A 21485-nucleotide genomic window follows, 5' to 3' on the forward strand; every position below is an offset into this window, starting at 1 on the left:
TATTAAAAAAGGGGGTGACTGTATTGTTGACTGGTTGGTAAGGTTATTTAATGTATGTATGACTCATGGTGAGGTGCCTGAGGATTGGCGGAATGCGTGCATAGTGCCATTGTACAAAGACAAAGGGGATAAGAGTGAGTGCTCAAATTACAGAGGTATAAGTTTGTTGAGTATTCCTGGTAAATTATATGGGAGGGTATTGATTGAGAGGGTGAAGGCATGTACAGAGCATCAGATTGGGGAAGAGCAGTGTGGTTTCAGAAGTGGTAGAGGATGTGTGGATCAGGTGTTTGCTTTGAAGAATGTATGTGAGAAATACTTAGAAAAGCAAATGGATTTGTATGTAGCATTTATGGATCTGGAGAAGGCATATGATAGAGTTGATAGAGATGCTCTGTGGAAGGTATTAAGAATATATGGTGTGGGAGGAAAGTTGTTAGAAGCAGTGAAAAGTTTTTATCGAGGATGTAAGGCATGTGTACGTGTAGGAAGAGAGGAAAGTGATTGGTTCTCAGTGAATGTAGGTTTGCGGCAGGGGTGTGTGATGTCTCCATGGTTGTTTAATTTGTTTATGGATGGGGTTGTTAGGGAGGTAAATGCAAGAGTTTTGGAAAGAGGGGCAAGTATGAAGTCTGTTGGGGATGAGAGAGCTTGGGAAGTGAGTCAGTTGTTGTTCGCTGATGATACAGCACTGGTGGCTGATTCATGTGAGAAACTGCAGAAGCTGGTGACTGAGTTTGGAAAAGTGTGTGGAAGAAGAAAGTTAAGAGTAAATGTGAATAAGAGCAAGGTTATTAGGTACAGTAGGGTTGAGGGTCAAGTCAATTGGGAGGTGAGTTTGAATGGAGAAAAACTGGAGGAAGTGAAGTGTTTTAGATATCTGGGAGTGGATCTGGCAGCGGATGGAACCATGAAAGCGGAAGTGGATCATAGGGTGGGGGAGGGGGCGAAAATCCTGGGGGCCTTGAAGAATGTGTGGAAGTCGAGAACATTATCTCGGAAAGCAAAAATGGGTATGTTTGAAGGAATAGTGGTTCCAACAATGTTGTATGGTTGCGAGGCATGGGCTATGGATAGAGTTGTGCGCAGGAGGATGGATGTGCTGGAAATGAGATGTTTGAGGACAATGTGTGGTGTGAGGTGGTTTGATCGAGTGAGTAACGTAAGGGTAAGAGAGATGTGTGGAAATAAAAAGAGCGTGGTTGAGAGAGCAGAAGAGGGTGTTTTGAAGTGGTTTGGGCACATGGAGAGGATGAGTGAGGAAAGATTGACCAAGAGGATATATGTGTCGGAGGTGGAGGGAACAAGGAGAAGAGGGAGACCAAATTGGAGGTGGAAAGATGGAGTGAAAAAGATTTTGTGTGATCGGGGCCTGAACATGCAGGAGGGTGAAAGGAGGGCAAGGAATAGAGTGAATTGGAGCGATGTGGTATACCGGGGTTGACGTGCTGTCAGTGGATTGAAGCAGGGCATGTGAAGCGTCTGGGGTAAACCATGGAAAGCTGTGTAGGTATGTATATTTGCGTGTGTGGACGTATGTATATACATGTGTATGGGGGGGGGGTTGGGCCATTTCTTTCGTCTGTTTCCTTGCGCTACCTCGCAAACGCGGGAGACAGCGACAAAGTATAATAAAAAAAAAAAAAAATAATCAGTCTTTTAATCATGCATGTCATTTCCTTGTAAAACATTGTTGTTACTTTTACCATTACTTCTACTGAAAAACCACTTCCTGCCTTGTCACCACTATCAAAATATCAGTCTCATCCCACTCCATTTTGTCAGGGCAGACATTCAAGTTGCACATTTTGCTTGTATCCCTCACTACAATGTTTTGTCTTCATCAATTTCTACGCTTGTCTTCAGTCACTTCCATGATACTGTGATATGAGACACTAGTTTTGTTAACTTCCATGTCCGGGATAAGTGTGATACTGTAAAAGGTAGCTCTATTGTATTATTGTTTCTCTTCATTTTTGCATGATTTGAATTACACTGATTCATTTGTTATCTCAGCTGTTCCCTTTTATCTGCTGACACACCGTTCACTGCTTTAGCTCTATATTTACATTGATAGTCCAGTCCCCTCTTCACGAAAAAAAGAAAAAAGAAACTGAAGTTCTCTGACCAAATTAGAGTCAGTTCAAGTTTCTTAAGACCTCTGAATAACTCCTTTACTTATGTTAGTTCCCTACTAAACTCTTGCAGTTCAGTCTTATGCAGTTTGTGTGCCATGGTACTGATTGTCTATGACTGGTATGCTAAGTGCTAATGCTTCAAATTTTTAATCGCTTAATTTCATTACCCAATTTCCATCTAATTTTTTGTTTACATACCCCATCTTCTTTAATATTACCCTTGTCTGCTCCGAATGTATCACAGCATTCTAAGCCTGCTTCATTCTTAATTCATTCATTCAGCCAAGCTCAAGTCATATTGATAAGTATTCTTATAAAGAGGTGCTACTAGACTCTGTTTGCTCGTCTGCTTCTTATAATTTTCATCAGCAAAATATCTTATCACAAATTCATTTTAAATCTTTGTCAGTGTATAAAATCATGAACACAGACAACATTGAAGGTAATGCTATTCCTTGAGGATACCTGAAAATACATCTTCATCAAGCATAGTTCTGACTGGGATTACACTAAATCTTCAAACTCTTAGAAACCCCTTGATTCATCTTCCTAATCCATCTTTAAAAGTTATATTTTGCTACTTTCTCTCAAAAATCATATAGTTTACTTTAGATGCCCTTGCAAATCCACAAAAACAGTATCCATCCTTATTTCTTGCACTTTGGTCCTTGTGTTATTGCAGCCTGATAATACCTGAGTTTTTAAATTGTTTGAGATCTTTCTCTATGCACAAATCATCTCTAGCTGTCAGATGTTTCAATATATGATTCTTTACTCTCTAAGAATTTCATTACATGTAATATCAAACTCACTGGCCTATGTTGTCAAAATCTCACTTCCTAACTACGTTTAGTTCTGATACTTTATCATCAATGACAATGCTGTTAATATCACTGCTCTACCACTTCTATACCCTTTCGTGTTGTTGCAACCCTAGCTTCACATGTCTGTAAATGCAGTGGAACTCAGGACTCGAACAGCATCTAATTGTCACTTACAATAGATATTAGGTATAGATGATGAAGAGCAGTCACTAATGAGTGAAAGCAGAGCAACAAGCTCTGGGGCAGAATGGATAATAAGTAGGATGAAACTTATGCTGATACTGGCTATAGAGCAGGTGTTGGCATAACAGCTCAAAAAAATTTAAGGGGGAGATTTCTGGAGCTAGAGTGGAGGAATCAAAATCACAGAACTGCTATAAGGTTAGAAACACTATTACACTATAAATTTGTAACAATCAGCTCCATCCCCTACAAAAAACCGATATGGCACTGTTAATAAGACTACGGGCAAGTCTTACCCTGATGCTGGAGGTATATGGGAGGCTTGAACTCTGCAGGTTTTGAAAAGTAGTCAAGGCACCATCGGAACAACTCTGGATGAGTCCCATCTGATCCTGTTGGTCGATGGCAGTCAATCAATTGACACCTGAAGTTGAGAGCTGAGTCAAACCCATGTAAAAGATTAATATTCTGCCAAATTAAATCTCTATGTATTCAGACTCTTTAATGCCACTTTCAATCATCAACAGTCCCAAATAAGAATCAATACATTATTTCTTCTTCACCCTGCAAATGCATCAAGTGTTTTCACAACTTTAGTATTTTTATATGCAAAAACATAAGCCTGTGTATATTTTAATTACTAAAACTAACAAAGACATTACAAAATCTCTAATATCCTAATTAACTACTTGTCCTAGACTGTCTTACCTGATTCTAAAGGATGACAGTAAAGTGACAACTTCTGTGGCACCAATCCACTTCCTTGTGTTGGATAACTTACCACCTAACTGCTCACATCCCTGTAAATATGAGGTTAATGTGAGAACAGAAAAGTTGGAGCAAGTGTTGACTGTAATTCACACAACTATAACTATCTTTTTCTTTCTTTCATACTATTCGCCATTTCCCGCGTTAGCGAGGTAGCGTTAAGAACAGAGGACTGGGCCTTTGAGGGAATATCCTCACCTGGCCCCCTTCTCTATTCTTTCTTTTGGAAAATTATAAAAAAAAAAACTGACAATATTCCCTAAGAACACGAAATAATGCTGAAAAAAGAAATATCTTTCTGGAACAGCTTACGTCACTTTTTTTTTATAGATGTATGTGTAATATAAACTGGTATACAGTGCATAGAACTCTGCCACAATCATTCTATAGGATATCAAAATAATGCGATTAAGACCTAAAAGCATACACTTATCACTGTCCTTTCATGCCTCTCTCGCATACTCCATTCCATGCATTCTTCCAGTACTCTTTTACTCTATTTCCCCATGTCAGAGGCAGTATTCCTCACACATTAACCCCTTTAATTGTACTCATACACTCTCCTTGTAAAATCTCTGTCTTGCATTCTTTCCCCAAACACAAACTGCCTCAAAGTATCACTTTTCACCCACTCTACCACTCCATAATTCATTACCTGCTATACCAAATCTCTCATATACCCCTTCATCGCTTTCTTCATTCCATAAAGGCATACCACATGCTCTTCTCAAATAAGTTATCTGCACAGCCTGGATTCTTGACCTCTGTTTTTGCTGAATGGGTCAGGGTTGGAAGGACTACGCTGTCCTTCAATCCCTCCTTCACTTCCATGATTACACCTCTACCCTTCATCATATATTTGGGGAACCAATGACTCTTCTACCCTGAACTGCTTTCTCCCTTATCTTTCCTTCCATATCACCAAACTATCCAAGATATCTCCCAAATACTTAAATTCTCATCTCTTCCAGTCTTTCCCTCAAAGATATAACACAGTTTAGTAAACTTTCTTCTCCCACTTTATAGAGCTTCGCAATTTGCAAAATCTATACTTTCACTCTGTTCTATTTGAAACACCATTAATCTACTTTTACGTGTGTTCACCTAAAACTGCATACAGCTTCTCATCTTTCACTTAATTCTTGTCCAGTCATTCTCACCACAAAAATCTGATCTACACATTCTCTACATTTCCTAAAACCCTCTTGCTCCTCACTTAATCAGCAGGAATATTCGGTAGGAGCCTCTGCAAACACTGCACTGGAGTTGCCCAATTTAATTTTTTGTAAGAACAAAAAATCCTTAGATGATTCTCTTTCCTTGACTGTATTGAAACAGGTTAATTCCAAAATCTAATAGTCTAATTTTTCAAGAAAGTTTGGGTCTGGATTCATCTTTACCCATAAAGGACGATCTTCCCAAATCAGTAGCATTTTCATCCTGAACAATGAATATCACAAACTCTTCTTCCTGATCCCACAGTGATAAGGAATAGTCTATTTCACAACATTCAACAGAGACAAATTACTTGCAACTCTAACAGATAATGCAAAATCCACAGCTCACATTTAGGCTGAGATAAGAAAGTTACAGGGTACATTATAAAATAAAATTCTCATCAACCAAAGGTTGGAGAACTGACTGAGTTTAGGAAGGTGGAAGACTATAGTTGAAGTGGTGGGTTACTGGAAGTTAACTAAAGAAACTGGGGTTCTTAACTGGATGAGTCAAAATCAACAGAGAATTTGAGAGTTGGGAAAATCACTTCTGCACTGTGATTAGCTCAGCTTGAAAAGGCTGGCCAGCTGTTGGTTTGGAAAAAAAAATCTCTCGTATTAAAGTTTGTAAAGGATACTGAGGTCAAACATTCTACTATCTTAACTGTCTGGAGTATGATCAAGTTTTAGTTCATATACTTCTACCTATACTATTCATATGCTATATATCTTTCTTTTTGCATTCATGGCAGATGTAATTTCCCTATATCTATGTAAAGAATTACCACTCTTATAGAGAAATTTCTTCACTGTTCCTCTCTACCTAACCTTGTCTTCCCTAACATTCACTCTTTCTAAAATCATTAATTCATTCTTTCATAATCTTTCATGTAATCTGTATCTATCAAGGAAATAAAGCTTGAACAACAAAACTCCACCTGTAGATCAAAACCATTTCTCCATGCTTGCTCAATAAGCTTCTGTATCTGTGAGATAGAGGGCATCAAGTTTGGTCCTGAGAAAAGGCGTTCATAATAGCCCGTGTGATGCTGAAGGCAACTTAACAGCATCTGTATGTTTCTGCAAACATATAAAAATTCATTAGTGTGAAGGCCAAAATAAACAATAACATATCCTAGTTAGTGATAAAGGTTTATCAGATGAAGAACATGTTAAATAATCTCTCACTCATACAAACACAAACATGTAACCTTATATCACAAAGATATATCTTATCTTCCTATAACCTTTCAATCTTTACAAGTCAGGTCAACACACTTGAACAACTCAAAGCAATTTCTTTTAAATCCTTTTCCTTAAGATATTCATTTTTCTTGTCATTAGAGATGGCAACAACTGAGACATCTATGACATGACAGATACTATCTATATAACAGAGCCTTGGACAATCATATATAAATAAATATAAATACATAAAAACATACGATATATGTACATTTTTCATATGTATTCAACATTTCCTGCATTGGCGAGGTACAGGTAAAGAACAGTTGACTGAGCCTTAGAGGGAATAATTTTTACTTGGCCCCCTTCTCTGTTCCTTCTTTTAGAAAAGTAAAACAGGAGGGGAGGATTTCCTATTCTTATACACTCCTTCATATTCTCTAACCTCATTTTTAGTAATGCAATTCTATTCTTTAATACCAAATTACACACATATGCTGACAATGATGTTTCTTGCCATAACTACTTCCATATAAATGCTGGTCAAGAACTGATACAAAACAGACATCTGTCCGACCCTACCTTCCAGTTCTGATTACATTTTCTGTAAAAGTACTTCACTACCTCCAAACATAAGTCACATTAAAAGCACTACATATGCCAAATAAGTCACAAAGGATTATCTCATACTGTAAATGGGGATGAATCTGCAGTACAAAATAAAACACTGTAGATTTTTGAGATAAAGTATGATTCTGCAGCATGAAGGGCTCTATAAGTTCTGTAATGGTATACTCACCTGTACCCACATCCCCAGCCCCGGTCACCATATGTGGAGCCATAGTGGTCAACTGTGGTGCAAAGGTAAGTTCCTTTCACATTGTTGGTGCCCTCACTAACTGCCTTTATGGGACCAAGGAGACCTGAGAAAAAGAATATCTGCAAATAGTTGACATAAATGGTTAAGGAAATATCTACTGGGATGAGGGGGGGGGGGGGGACTTTTAAAATATTTTTCAACAGTGTCAGGTCTCACCAAACTTGATAGCAACTTTCCTAAACATCACTGTCTACAGATTTACCAGACATTCATCTATACTAAACCAACCTCCTTTCAATCAATGTTATAAAAACCCCTGTACAATAATACATTGACAAACAATCACACCCACAGAAAAACATGTATAAACAAAATACACATACAAATGATGGGTCCCACAAGTGTAAAACACCCTCCCTATACAGTACAAATATGTTATCACACACATACAGTATGTCATTATGGACACTGGACTGTTCGGTAACCCTGGACTTGGGTGCTAGATGTGTATGACAGGGAAATAAGTGAAAAAATTATGTTAGCATCATTAAAAATGCTCACCACAGAACTATGTCTGAGAGATCCACATGGCTGTACAGATCTGAAGCAAACAGGATCACACCCTACATAAAGAGGTTTATGTAGAAGACTGAGCCTTTTAACACAACAAAACATACAACTACAAGGCCCTTGATAATAAAACATTTTGTGGAATATATGCGGCAAAGAAATTGCACCCACTACGCTGGAACATCTGAAGCTGACCAAGATAATCAGGTTTGGAAACAAAGAGCTAAGCAGATGAAAAGATGACTCCATCCTTTCCATGTCATTCGCCATTTTAGGGATTAAGCAAGTCAACTTATCAACTCTCCACCACTGTATGCCTCCCAGCCTTCTATCCAGCTTCCTAATCCTAAGATACAGCTCATGAATTTTGTCTACATAACCTGTGTAAAGTGCCCTACTAGAGCCAGTGATCTAAAAGTGAAATTCTACAAAATATTCTTTCTTAAGTTTGCAAAATCCATCCACTTTATCAACAATTCATCTTTACAGCAATCATAATGCCCTTCATGATTAGAAGACTCCATGAATTTCCCCAATATCTTAATCGGAAGTCCATAACTTATCAAATTACAAACCATTACCATTATCCCAATCCTTAGCCTATTGTTAAATATCATATTTCACTGGACTCGCAACATCATAGAGACAAAAGACCAACAGTAGTATTATGAAGACCTCCACCAATCACAACCCTATCAGCTTCTTTGACTTATGTCACATCCTACAAAAAGGCAAGAACTCTGTGGCTTTTATCTTTGTAAGCAATAACAAAGTTTTTGGCCTCCTCATTATGACCCATGTACATTATACATCTTTAGTGAGCAACAGCAATCTGTACCTTTTCAAGGACCATCTCATCTTTTAAACCCTCACCTGCATCAATCTTCAGCACACAAAGATGGGACCTCTGCTGCTTTGTGTTTATCAATGATGCCCTATGAAGTGGAAGTACATCAGTGATTCTGCCACTGGTTTCAGTAATGAAACCATTTCTCCGAACTATATCACCCTCAGGTACATTCTCAACTAATTTAACCACTCCAAAGGACACCTCCAGCAGCCTCCACAATTTGACCATTGAAAAGTTAATGTCACCACTAGCTACACCAAGAATATGGTGATACACACATTTTACCACCAGCCATGTCAAATTTTGTAACAATGGTAACAGCCCCCTGTCAAACAAGCCTTTCCAGGCTGAGGCTGGAATTTATATATATATATGGGTCTCCCCAGGATTAACTGGCAGTGCTGGCTAGCCCAGTTTAGTCTCACAAGGATGGTGGGCCAAAGCATGCTGCATAGTTGAGCCAGTAATGTTAATGGGCCTCTTTGTACCTTTGGCTCATACAACTGCTGTATTTCTTATGAACAAGGTGTTTAAGGCTTCCTCAGAAAAAAGGACAGCCATTCCACTAAGGGCTACTTGATACAGAACACATTCTAAAAACAAGTGTAGCAGTGACCTACTTAAGTACCTTATGATGTACAGCCTTCTCCAGTGTCTTATAACCTTATCTTAACATCCATTTTGGAGAGCACAAGTGAGACAGAAATGGAGCTTCGCTCTTCTCCCATTTTTCAACATTAACATTCTTGGTTATGATATTCCATCCATCATTGTTGTTGCTCGTGAGGTCAGTCTGGCATTCTACAATCTACAGTTAAAGCCAATGGTTGAGGCAACAATGCCGATCATAAGCTCCTGCTCCACCGACAAAACACCAGTGTGTCCCTGGCAAATGTCTGAGTGATTGCCAACAAAATACACTTAAAGATCTTCTGGCAACTTTTACATTTACGTGTTTATTTCATCTATTATGATAGTTTTATTTCTCATAGATTTTTAAGCTAAACAAAGAAAATGGCAAGAGTGAATAATCTATTTAATTTAGGATCTACTTCTATCTTGTGAATGTATACATTACTTCTATTACCTTGAAAACAAGTGAACTCAATCTACATGCAGCACTTTATCCTCTGCTTTTCACCCCTTCTGATGTAGCAGAAAACAGCTAAACCTGTCCAGGGTAACTTTTTACAAATCCCTTTAATGAAAGGTAGGCATAATTCCCTTCAGAGGTGATAATGATGTGCACCAGTTATTTGGAGTGCTTAAACTGAGGTGAATCATATGCTGATAGCAAATTAATGCCTGAAGCCCCTTCTGAAATATGGGTTCTTGTTATCAGAATTGAAATCCATCCACATATTAATAGGGAGAATCTTTATGGATGCCTATCTTGCTGAGAATTTAACGGTTCCTCCCTTTGATTCATAAAAAGACAAATGTAAGGAAAATGCCTTCAGAAACTTTTACCACTGTCTTTCCTGCAATCTCACTCATCCTCTCTTACTGCCATTTGGCTTGATTACAACAATGAAAATATACAAGGATGCCCTTTACAATTTCCAGATGCTCTTTATTGCCCTTTAATAATTTCAGTTGGTCATCAATCTTAAACAAAATATGTCTTCTTATAAACATGACTTGCTCACTGAAACTATTATCCAAGACCTACAGTTCTTCCCTGATTTTTCTCAAGCTCTTGGTCACAACTTTCTAGCCAACAGCAACTTGGCTTCTGGTTCTGTTTCAAGCCCTTGCCATCAAATCACTATATGTTCTGTTAAACCATTCCTTGTTCATTTATCAAAGCCTTCCACTCCTTCAACACAGCTCTCACACGTTGCAGGTCCCTTCTAACAGTAGCAATGTCTTCATCAACAAAATACCCACCTTGCTGACTCCTGATTTCCTCCTATCTCCTAAGTCTAGGATGCTGTAACCTACAGCATGCCCCATTATTTCAAACCCAACCTAATATGTGCAGCAGTCCAGCCAAGGTAAAGAAACATTCTTCATAAGATATTGCAATCACTTTTGTTGAAAGTACAGTAATTTACACCAATGCTGGCGAGTGATGGCAGACTGCAATAGAATACAAATAAGCTTGGACAAAGCATTGAGAAGTGACGTGAAGAGATGTCAATGCAATGATATCTGATCTACAAATCATACATAATGAATGCAAGAATGACAAGTCACTATAGGAAAAAAAAAAAGAGTCATGGATACTGTATACTGAAAGCTGTGGTTAATGGTGCTGCTAGAAAAATGTTCATGAAGGTTTGGCATATACAGTATGGGAGGGCAGGGTGTCTACTAAAGGTTATATTTTAAGGTGGAGGTGAACAGAGTAGGAATCCTACGAAAATCTGTATACTGGTAGGAAGTGAGACATTCTACTGGGTGATATTGGGGATCCATTAAGGAGACTGATACCCAAAACAGGTGTATTGTTTATTCTAATCTGTTACTCCACCTTTCAGCTGTAGGTGAAAAGATACATCACTGCAATATCATACACCTCTTACCTTTAATCTATTTCTGAAACAGGTTCTCACAATTCACTGCCTCCAGAAGTTTCCTTCTAAACTGATACTCTTAAATCACTTCACAACTTTTCTTTTCACTGTCTCACTATTTCACAAATAAACGAATTCACTAGCTTCCAATCATAAAATGCCAATATGATTTGATCCCCATAATTAATACTTTTATTGCCACCATACTACACTTATTAACTAATACAGTCAGTAAGCTAATACTCCTTTCAATTTCAGCACCTTCTACAGTCAGTGTGTTCATACTTCTCCAAATACTACAAAATCACAACAGTGTTCATCTAGTTGCTTTAAAAATTTTCTTAAAAGCTCTCAAACATACAAAATGAGACTGGTCAATCTAAAATTCTATTACATATTACACATAAATGATTTCAATATCTGTATCTTTCACTACAAGCCTCTCACATACTTAAAAACTTCTTTTTTCCTTGTCTTAAGATGTGGTAAATTCTATTTCAGTTCCATTTGTAACAAAATAAGACATTATCTTCAAAATATTCCTTCTAGCTATTTTTGATATCATATGATTAATTAATTAATTTGCATCTTCCTAATCATATTCCAAAACATGACCACACCTCGAAAATTACCTTAAACACCATCCCTTTCTAAATGAAACTAATCCTCCCTCCTCACTGACTTTCTATTCATCTATCTCATTTCACTTTCTGGATCTGTATTAGTTTCATCACATATTCATGTAAACTTTCCTATCATTTCCTCATTTACTACCATTTGCTGGATCATCTGATTAACATCAGCCTGCAGATTTTCTATATATATATATATACACATCTTTTTTTTTTGCACAACCTAATTCATTCAGCTTGATTTTCTTTTCTTTTCTAAACCATGTATTCACTTTATGCAAATAAACAAATATTCTTAATTCTTGTCACATATCCTTTTCTTTTTCTAAATCTTATAAAAGACAAATTACAATACAGTTACTACTACAGTACTAAAAACATCCTACCTTCTGTCTTCCTCCTGGTTTCTGATAGCCCTATTGCATTTTGCTTTTCCTGCTGATGCATGCATCATGCCAAAGGTAATCTCACTCTACCTGTTGACTAGACAGAGACCAGACATTTTCTGAGATTCATTTTTGCTCTGGCTGTCCAACATATATTCTGTTTAGCAACTACAAATAACTGCAGATCTTTAGGCCGTCCCACTGATTAAAGTGGGGTATTTTAAGCTACAGGATGCCATTCCAACCAGTGCCAAAATTTTATAGATTATCCACAATTCCATTTTTTTTCAACATTCTATTTTCTAACAATCACAATTTACCCATTACTCACTTCCAGCACTGTATTTGGATCCAAAATCTTCTTATCAATCTTTATCTTGTATCAAAATTTTGCATAATTTTCTCCCTTATCTTATGGCTCTAAGTGTACTTTAAACCCTTAACATTCTGGAGCAAACCACTACATACAGATATTACTCAAGAACCAGATTTCTTCTTGCTTTTTGGTATAGTCACATTTTCCCATGCATATCACCTCTTTCATAAATTAAATCACTGCATCAAACTCTTATTGCAGTCAATTCCAATCAGCCTGAATCATTCCAATCATATTCAGGTCAACTTATACATCTTATAAAGGTATCAAAAATAAATGATTCTGAGGCAAAGCAAATATCACAATAATTCACTATATACCATGGAGGCAAGTGATGTATTGCTAACTGTCTGTCAAAATGGCAGATGAGCTTGAATCTTATATGAATGAAAAAGAAACTAAAATAAAGATGAATAAAGCAATACAGACATATACACACACTGTACTGAAGTTCCTAAATGGACCAAGTAATGGAGGAGATGCTACTTGGTAGAAGTAACATGTTTATTTAGGGCTTTCACACTGTTTATGAAATTTATACCAAGAAAAGAATTCCAAACAAACAAATCAATGCAATAACTAAGGAGCCATTTCAGAAGAAACTGATACTCTTTAGAAGAATCTGAAAAACATACACTGTTGAACATAGGAAGTAATACATGTGAAAGGAAAGTAACAAGAAAGGGTCAAGATTTTAAGTTGCAGGCATGAACATGCACGCTGCTAATGTTATGTAAGATAATGGCTGTTAGCATTACTTGAAAAGCAGCATCAAGGCCGATGGAAGGGAACAAAAGCTAAAAATGCTCTCCTAAAAGAATCTTAAGCAATATGCAATGGGACAAACTTCAGTGAGAATGCAAATAAATACAAGGTGGTTGTGTTTGAGAAAGGGGTCAGACTTAATACTTGATTATATGATCATAAGAGAAAATATATGCAGAAGCTTATATGCTCTCTTATATATCACAGATATTTACTATGCAAATTCCCACTTTATAACAAGATTTCTCATGCAGCATCTCCTCCATATGACTTTTTCAATTCTCACATGTTTCTTTGCATTTGTGCTTCAGCCTACATACTCCATCAATGTGCCCTCATCATACCTTTGTTCTCTAGTTAGACACACTGCCAAACGTCTCATCTCGGTAACTTTCATTTTTAACCACACTACATCCCTTCCTTCCATAAGTCACAACAACTTAAACTACTCTTCATAATCCACTTTCCCTTAGATACACTTTATACCAGCAATTTCCCTACCAGTACATCCTTGGCTTATTCACCAAAATACTCTCCAAAATCCATATCTTTCTGTTACGCTTAAAAGCACACTGCATTTCTCTGTACTGCTGTTCTATTCACATCAATAACCCTAAAATTTCTTCTTTAGCATATCAACAAATCTCCTTAACCTTCTCCATTTTGTCTGGTAATTCAGTCACACATCTACCATTACAACCAAATGTTCCATCCCATAATTAACAACCTTATCAACCATATTCCTGAACTCATTTTGCTTTCATTCAATTTCACACTTTTCTGCAAGCTGAGGGTTTATTACTCTTTTATACTTCCTTTTATACTTATCTGTAACTTTCATGGTGAATTCATGTCAATTTATTAATCTATCATTCCATCCCCATCTACATGCGAATCAACCCTATCAAGGAGATATTACCTTTAATAAGGAACTAAAGATCTTTTCTCATTTCTCCAAAAATCATGCAGGACTTTTCTCTCTTTTAGATAAAACTTTTACTACAGTTGCTTTTGCTAGCAGTTGTTAGGTCTTTAAAGTCATTGACATACATTCTTCAGAAATCACCCCTTATTGTAAAATGTAGCATTTGCCACACAACTACTTCTGGTAGATAAATTCCATTACATTCTTTACCCTAATTCATAGCACTTCCTACTTACTACAGTTACTTTTACTGGCAGTTGTTAGGCCTTTGAATTCACTAATATATATTCTTTAGAATTCATCCCTTATTGTAAAATGTAGCATTTGGTTATGATCTTCAACCATTCTACTGTTATGCTATCATACAAACTACCAAGAAATTACTTCTGGAAGACAGATTCCATTACATTCTTTACCCTCATTTATGGTACTTTCTTTTGTGAAAAAAGAAGTACAATTATTGCATGGATCATGATCTTTGTGATTCTTCCTTAAGCTGTGACATGAAAAAAAAAAAAAAAAAAAAAAAAAAAAATCTTCATTCAGCATTTTCCAAGATATCGAGCTTACTCCTACTGTCTCATTAAATTATCATTCCTGTATTTTAAGATTTCTTCCTCTCTCTCTATTTCTTCTTATAGAAATGAAAAAATCTTCAGAAACAAATCCAATTTCTACTATATTCTTTCACACTAAAACATTCTTACCATTATCTCTGACATTCACTGATTCTAATGAAATAGATTCAATATCATTAATTACATTCTTTTTCAATATAATACTCTCTTTCATTTGTTTGAGCTGTTTCACTCAGAAATAAAGTCCTCTAATCTTAATTAACTGCATATATTGTTTCACTCCAAACTCTCCACATAACTTTATTTCTACAATTCTTCACCACTGGTATACTTATCTTTCTACCTTTTATTATATGGATCCCCTTCTTCAATAATTCTTATTAATTGTACGTAGGTACCTGCATATCTCTGTCTGCTCCCTCCTCCCTTTTCACTTACCCCTATCTCTGCAGCTACAACTCAAGTACATCAACCTTTTTCTTGAGCACTTTTCACATTCTCATTACATCAAGCTACATCTTTCCTTTATTCAAAAAATCTACATGCTTTAAAGCAATCATTTAATCTAAAGTCCTTCATTTCTTTTTAGTTTCCACCTCAAATCCTGTTCCTAAACTTTCCACTTCTTGCCTTTACATTATCATCTACAATCTTATCCTTGTATGATGTCAAGGGCAATCTTACTTTAATGGTGCAACACTTGATGGACTTCCCTCCATTCACATCCTGTTCCTAAACTTTCCACATCTTGCCTTTACATTATCATCTACAATCTCATCACTGTATGATGTCAAGGGTAATCTTACTTTACAGTACAACACTTGATGGACTTCCCTCCATTCACATCCTCTTTGACTCTTAAAGTTCACATTGTAATATTTTCTTAAAAACTATCATCAAACCAATAAACTAATCAAAGGCATACATATCTTCTGCAAAAGTGCCTTGCATAACATCTCCACCATACATCACTATCTTTAGACATTTTAATGTATCATTCTGTTGGAAAACCACTCCTATTGATATTTCATAAAAACATTATCCACACATGATTTTAAACCATGCCCCCACAGATGTTCTATTTGAAAAAGAAAAAAATCTGAGACATAGTACCCTAACTCTAACTTGACCACTATATTTTCTGCCTTCCTTGGTATCTAGTCCCATTCATTGCACTTAAAAATGTCAAGTTCCCCTCATTCATTCTTTCTTTTTCTCCTTACCTCACTGGCATTCTGCTGCACTGAGAGTTAAGACCCTACCAAATGTTGTAATGAGCACTATATCTCCCTCTTATTTTGAAATTTGTCACCCTATCCATTTCATGGATGTCACATACTTCTTAGTGGAAACATGTCCAATGTCTGCATTTTACTAACCATTCTATCGTTACTAATCCATGTCTCACAAGCATACATTGGTGTGATTTACAACACTCCTAAAATGGTTTGCCAAACATGATTGTTCACATTTTCCTTTTCAACTCTCTTTGAAAGCTCCAGCAACTTGCCCCTTTTACAAGTCTTTAATATTTCTGCTGACATTCCTACATACTGAAAGCTATGCCCAAAATTTCACCATATAATAGCATCACCTGTCCTCCCAAATGTATTGCATATTATGACTACCCTTTCCAAGCACACCCATCTGTTTCATTATATGTATACTTTTTCACTTTCTTGTCAGTTTATAAAATTTCCCTAGCATTGTTCACAACTTTGTACAATCAGCTTATACTGCTACATTATCTGAATACAACATATCACATTTCACATTCCATCAAGCATTCGATAATGTCACTGGCCATTATTTTGCTCAATGCCACATCAGCTTATATACTGAGCAGTCATCATAACATAATCTATCATCACCTTACCCAAATGTTTAACAGCTTACTCAGACCACTTGTACTTCCTTATGTACACTATGCTCCCTTTACAGAGGCCCTTTGCTGCTTTTACTATGGCTTTCCTTAAACATCACAGATTCTAAGATATTCTAAACTCCCCCATTAACTCCATTTTATGGCAATGACTGCATCTACTCTAGATACTTAGTCTGCCATCAGTGTGACAATGTTCAATGAATTTCAAATATGAATACATTTGTCTTACCATTCAAAAGAGCTCTTTTTCCTGAAAAAAAAAAAGGGTATGTGAAATGTCTGGAGTAACCATTAAGAGGTCTGTAGGGCCTGGCTGTGCACAGGAAGCAGTGGTTTTGGTGCATCATACATGACAACTAAAGACTGAGTGTGAATGAATGTGGTCTCTTTTGTCCCTTTTTCTGGCACTACCTCGCTGAAGCAGGGGGGTAGCAATATCATTTCCTGTGGCAAGGTAGCAACAGAAATGGATGAAGGCAAGCAAGTATGAATATGTAAATGTGTATATATGTCTATGTCTGTGTATGTGTATGCATATGTATGTATATGTTGATATGTATGTATATGTGCGTGTATGGGAATTATGTATATATATGTGTGTGTATATCAGTGGATGGGACATTCTTCGTCTGTTTCCTGGCGCTACCTCGCTGATACGGGAAACAGTGATAAAGTGTGTGTGTACGAGTGGATGGGCCATTCTTCATCTGTTTCCTAGCGTTACCTCAATGATCAAGTATAATAATAATGATAACAATAATATTAATAATGATGATAATAATTAAAAATATATCGATATAGCATTATGTGCCAGGCACGTGAGGCACCACCTAACAGTATGTACACACCTCACTATGCAATCATGTTGTAATTCCTAATAATATACATTCCATTATACATCTATATAATCTATATGTAGTACCTATATACAGGTACATTTTCTTTCCTGCCTGGGCAGTGCAAAATTGTTGAACTAACCCCCACAACACTGATGGTTACTGATCATACGAGTTGAAAAAATACAGGCAAAAGATGCCTGCCAACAGTTCCTAACTCATTACAATGCTGTTTACTTTGCCCAGGATTTCTAAATGCCACAGACTGTACACTTGTAGTCAACTGCCAGAGTTATCCCATGCTGTACACAGCACACTGGCAGTTAGTGGGTTAAATCTTTTTGAGATCCTAATGTTACACATTCACCCCACTCCTCTTTGTAAAACTTTTTAATCCAAGTGTCGTATACTCAAAACCCAATTCACATAAAAAGCTGATACTCTCCCTGATCATTTTCACCCAACTAGTTGTTATTTTCTTCAGCCACCCTACCTGGATGAAAAAAGTTAACAGTTAATACATCAATTTCTTTCAACTATTACTGTATACAGTGGCATTACTACTACATCCAAACTTTCTCTTGGCTTGTTACCCCTCACTACTTACTTTCACAAATACAACAAGGAAACAACTAGGCACAAATTTTTTTCACTTCTTTCAGAATCTCTCTTAGTACCTGTTTCATTCTAAGAAATTCAATGTTTCCATATTCTAGTCCACATTTCTGAATTCTTAAAGTAGTTCTTATATCACCCATTCATGTACCCTACCTTATCTTTTATGAAATTCTTTTGTGGATGCTTTTCTCATTTTGTTTCCTCATTCTACAGTCTTAACTTACTTTTCCCATAACATTCTTAAATTTCTTATCTCATTTACCCCAACAAACTCCCTTATCGGGGGGCCCCCTTATCTTTATTCTCGTCAATTCCATTTTCCATAATTCATTTCTTCCTCTTCATCTTGCACATATATCCTGTACAACCATGTGCTGTTCCAAGAACATGCCTATTCTGTTGTGACCAACATTTTATTTGTGATTCTATTCAAAACTTCAATTCACTTACTATCTAGCTGGCATGTAACTTCAATCCAGCCATGCTGATTATCATACAAGGTCACATGCTTTCTAAATTCATCAAGCTACACATACTTGTGAATGAATTTGTCAAGAAAAAGGTTCAGGAGAAGCACATTTATAACAATATCTACCTAACTCTATTTCTCTGATTAACACCCCCAGTTTCCAAAAACTGCCTTATGCTATTTCTTCTTCCCCTCTGCCAAATAAAACTGTCAAATTTTTTTATTTCTCTGTTTGTAAATGGTGTCATTCTAATATACTTAACTTTCCAATATATTATCTTACTCTCACAGCATAATTCTTCTCCACCTACAGTACCATTACCTATAATTCACATTAATTATCTAAGAAACAACTACTTCATATTCTATAACAATGCTACTGCCTCTCATTTTCTTTTTTTTCTCCTTAATGTTTCCACACACTTTCACTTCACACATATACACCTGATCCACATTTTTTGTTTAGTTAAAAAGTTGATTTTTCTCATTCATACCTTTAACATTTTGATCAAATTTTCCATATTCACATCCTTATATCAAAACATTTGTTTCTTAACTTACAGCCCATCTTGACTTCTTCACAAATGATACAGTTTGCTTACCTATTCTCCCACTTCACTATCCACACAAATACTCCCACACCCATCTCTTACAAAGTTCCTCTCCACCTCACACCCGACTACAGTAAACCCCCTGAGTTCTGCAGATTTCAATTTTGTGTAAAACCTTTTACAGCCATTCTAAATGCAACCAAAACTACCACTTTCACGTTCTTTACCCATGACAACAGAAATAGTAAGCCTAAGAAAGAAGAATATTGCCAAAATATGTAAAGTTCTAGGTAATATACATTAGCAACAAAAGGTACTATCTTCTTAATATTATAGCACCATATTGTTCAAACATTAAAAGGCTATATGAAATGTGCCTGGCCTCACGTGTGCTAGCACCTGGACTACTTTACTAAGTTACAATCTCATTCTACTACTAGCAAAAGGTTGAGTTCTTCCTCTTATTTAGGTAAGCTTTATACCATGCTTATTTAATGTTTTTGCACAGAATGTACCTTATATGCTGTGTTACTGCTTCTTTTATGGGGATGTAATTGTGAAATTGGCTGATCTTTCATTACTTTATGAATATAGCCCCCCTTACTCCATTAGCTGAAGAAACTAGCTATGTGTAGCAGCTATGAAAGTAACTATGCTAAACTATTTGGGTTTACTATACATAATTTTATATCTTTCATTTGAGTCTGCATCAGGAACAACTAAGGCAAGTCTCTAAAAGTTTCAAAGTAGCATATGTAGATGCACTGGTGAAATGAACCATGAAACTGCATGACAGGGTGCTGAAGGGTAGGCAAATAGCTGATAACAAGTAATGAAAGGTAAAAGTGTCAGTGTGCAAAAGCAAATAATACTATTTCACATGGTATTGCACCCAATCCTAGAATATGGCTGTAAAATGTGGTACTGATAAAAGACGCTGGCTGATTCAAAACAAACCATTCTGGCGAGAAATTATGGAGACAAGTATATGTAAGTCAAAATATATTTAGAAAAACATTTCGCAGCTGCTGATAATAAAACAGGTAATCTGTGAATCATATAGCTTACCTTTATGAAGTGAGGTCATATGACCTGAACATACACTATAATTTTGGTATGGCAAAGAAGCTGATACAAATAATTTGGGTGATGCAGTATCTATATATCTACTTCATACAAATGAGCTAAAATCAGGATGTAAACCTAAACCTGACCCATATTTCACAAATTGAAGGTTGAGATGACCTACCTTTGCATTAGACTTCCTGAGGTAGCATGATTATCATTGAAAGCAATGAAATGTGCAGAATGTCCCATTACTAAAGTACAAAACTTGGACACAATCATTAACCCAAGAACAAAATATGGACACGAAACTCAACCTTACCTAAATTTCCCCAAATATGTAGGTTGCAGTGACCTACCTTTGGGTGAGATCTCTTGAAGTGGCGTGATTGTCACTGAAAGTAAGTTTGATGAGTGTACAATGTCCCATTACTATAGTGCAAACTTGGAAGTAAACCTTAAGCTGACCTACATTTCTACAGACTTCTTGAAAGGGCTTGATTATCAGTGACAGCAAGTTTGGTGAGTGTAATATGTCCCATTACTGTAGTATACAACTTGGGCATGTTTTGACACCTTAACCCAAATACAAAACTTGAATGTAAACCTTAACCTGATTTTATCAAATAAAAACTAAATGTGCTGAGGTGGTAAGGACAACTGGAATGTGCTAAAGTACAAAAACTAAACACCTTAATTTGAGCATAAAAATTCTGATGCAAAACTCTAATATGATCTTACTAAGTAAATATGATAATGTGTTGAAGAGAAATGGGCAACTGGAATGATGGAAAAAAAAGCACGTATATATGTGTCTGAAAAATGTTAGTGGAGGTTAGAGGAGACCAGAGTTGACGTGAAAAATAGCTGGCTTGAATGCAAGAGGGTAGCAGGTATGGAAGAATGTAAGATGTACATTGACCAAACATATGGAAGACATTCTGATCAGCCCATTCTACAGAAAAATAGGAAAAAGTGTATCACACACTGATGGTCAAAAACAAAATAAAACAAGAGATTAAAATGTGATTGATGCCTCTACTAGAGAGGGATGTTCTATTCTACTAATGATTCAAACGAAACTGATAAAATAGCTGTAGTACCATTTACCTTTTGTGCATGAACGACCATCATCTACACCATTCTTCTCTGCAACTTTAAGTTCAATTTGTCTCTCATAATAGTCTGCTACTGTCATCTCCCCAGCATAAACTGCTCTCTGCATATTACTGAGAGACTGTTGTGAAAAGTTTCCTTCATTATCCATGCCATACTGAGCCTATGGAAGAAAAAATTTGTTAACTTGAGGTCCTCAATATGGAATA

General features: G+C 36.4%; 1 protein-coding gene across 11 annotated transcripts in view; it reads right to left on the reverse strand.

Annotated features, from left to right (window-relative positions):
• LOC139748310 (zinc finger-containing ubiquitin peptidase 1-like) overlaps positions 1-21485 on the reverse strand; it is a 48623-nt gene that overhangs the window by 7906 nt on the left and 19232 nt on the right. For 9 of the 11 annotated variants that reach the window (XM_071661327.1, XM_071661325.1, XM_071661323.1 and 6 more), the window contains exons 5-10: positions 21271-21439; positions 20520-20555; positions 7115-7238; positions 6069-6210; positions 3854-3945; positions 3442-3569 (exon numbers count right to left, since the gene is read on the reverse strand). In XM_071661327.1, coding sequence (XP_071517428.1) covers positions 3442-3569; positions 3854-3945; positions 6069-6210; positions 7115-7238; positions 20520-20555; positions 21271-21439 — 691 coding nt within the window. Of the gene's footprint in view, positions 1-3441; positions 3583-3853; positions 3946-6068; positions 6211-7114; positions 7239-20519; positions 20556-21270; positions 21440-21485 lie in introns of all 11 variants that reach the window. The other 2 variants (XR_011712629.1, XM_071661322.1) reach the window with 2 other exon arrangements.

The sequence above is a fragment of the Panulirus ornatus genome, chromosome 73 (assembly GCF_036320965.1).
Source record: "Panulirus ornatus isolate Po-2019 chromosome 73, ASM3632096v1, whole genome shotgun sequence".
Lineage (NCBI taxonomy): Eukaryota > Metazoa > Arthropoda > Malacostraca > Decapoda > Palinuridae > Panulirus > Panulirus ornatus.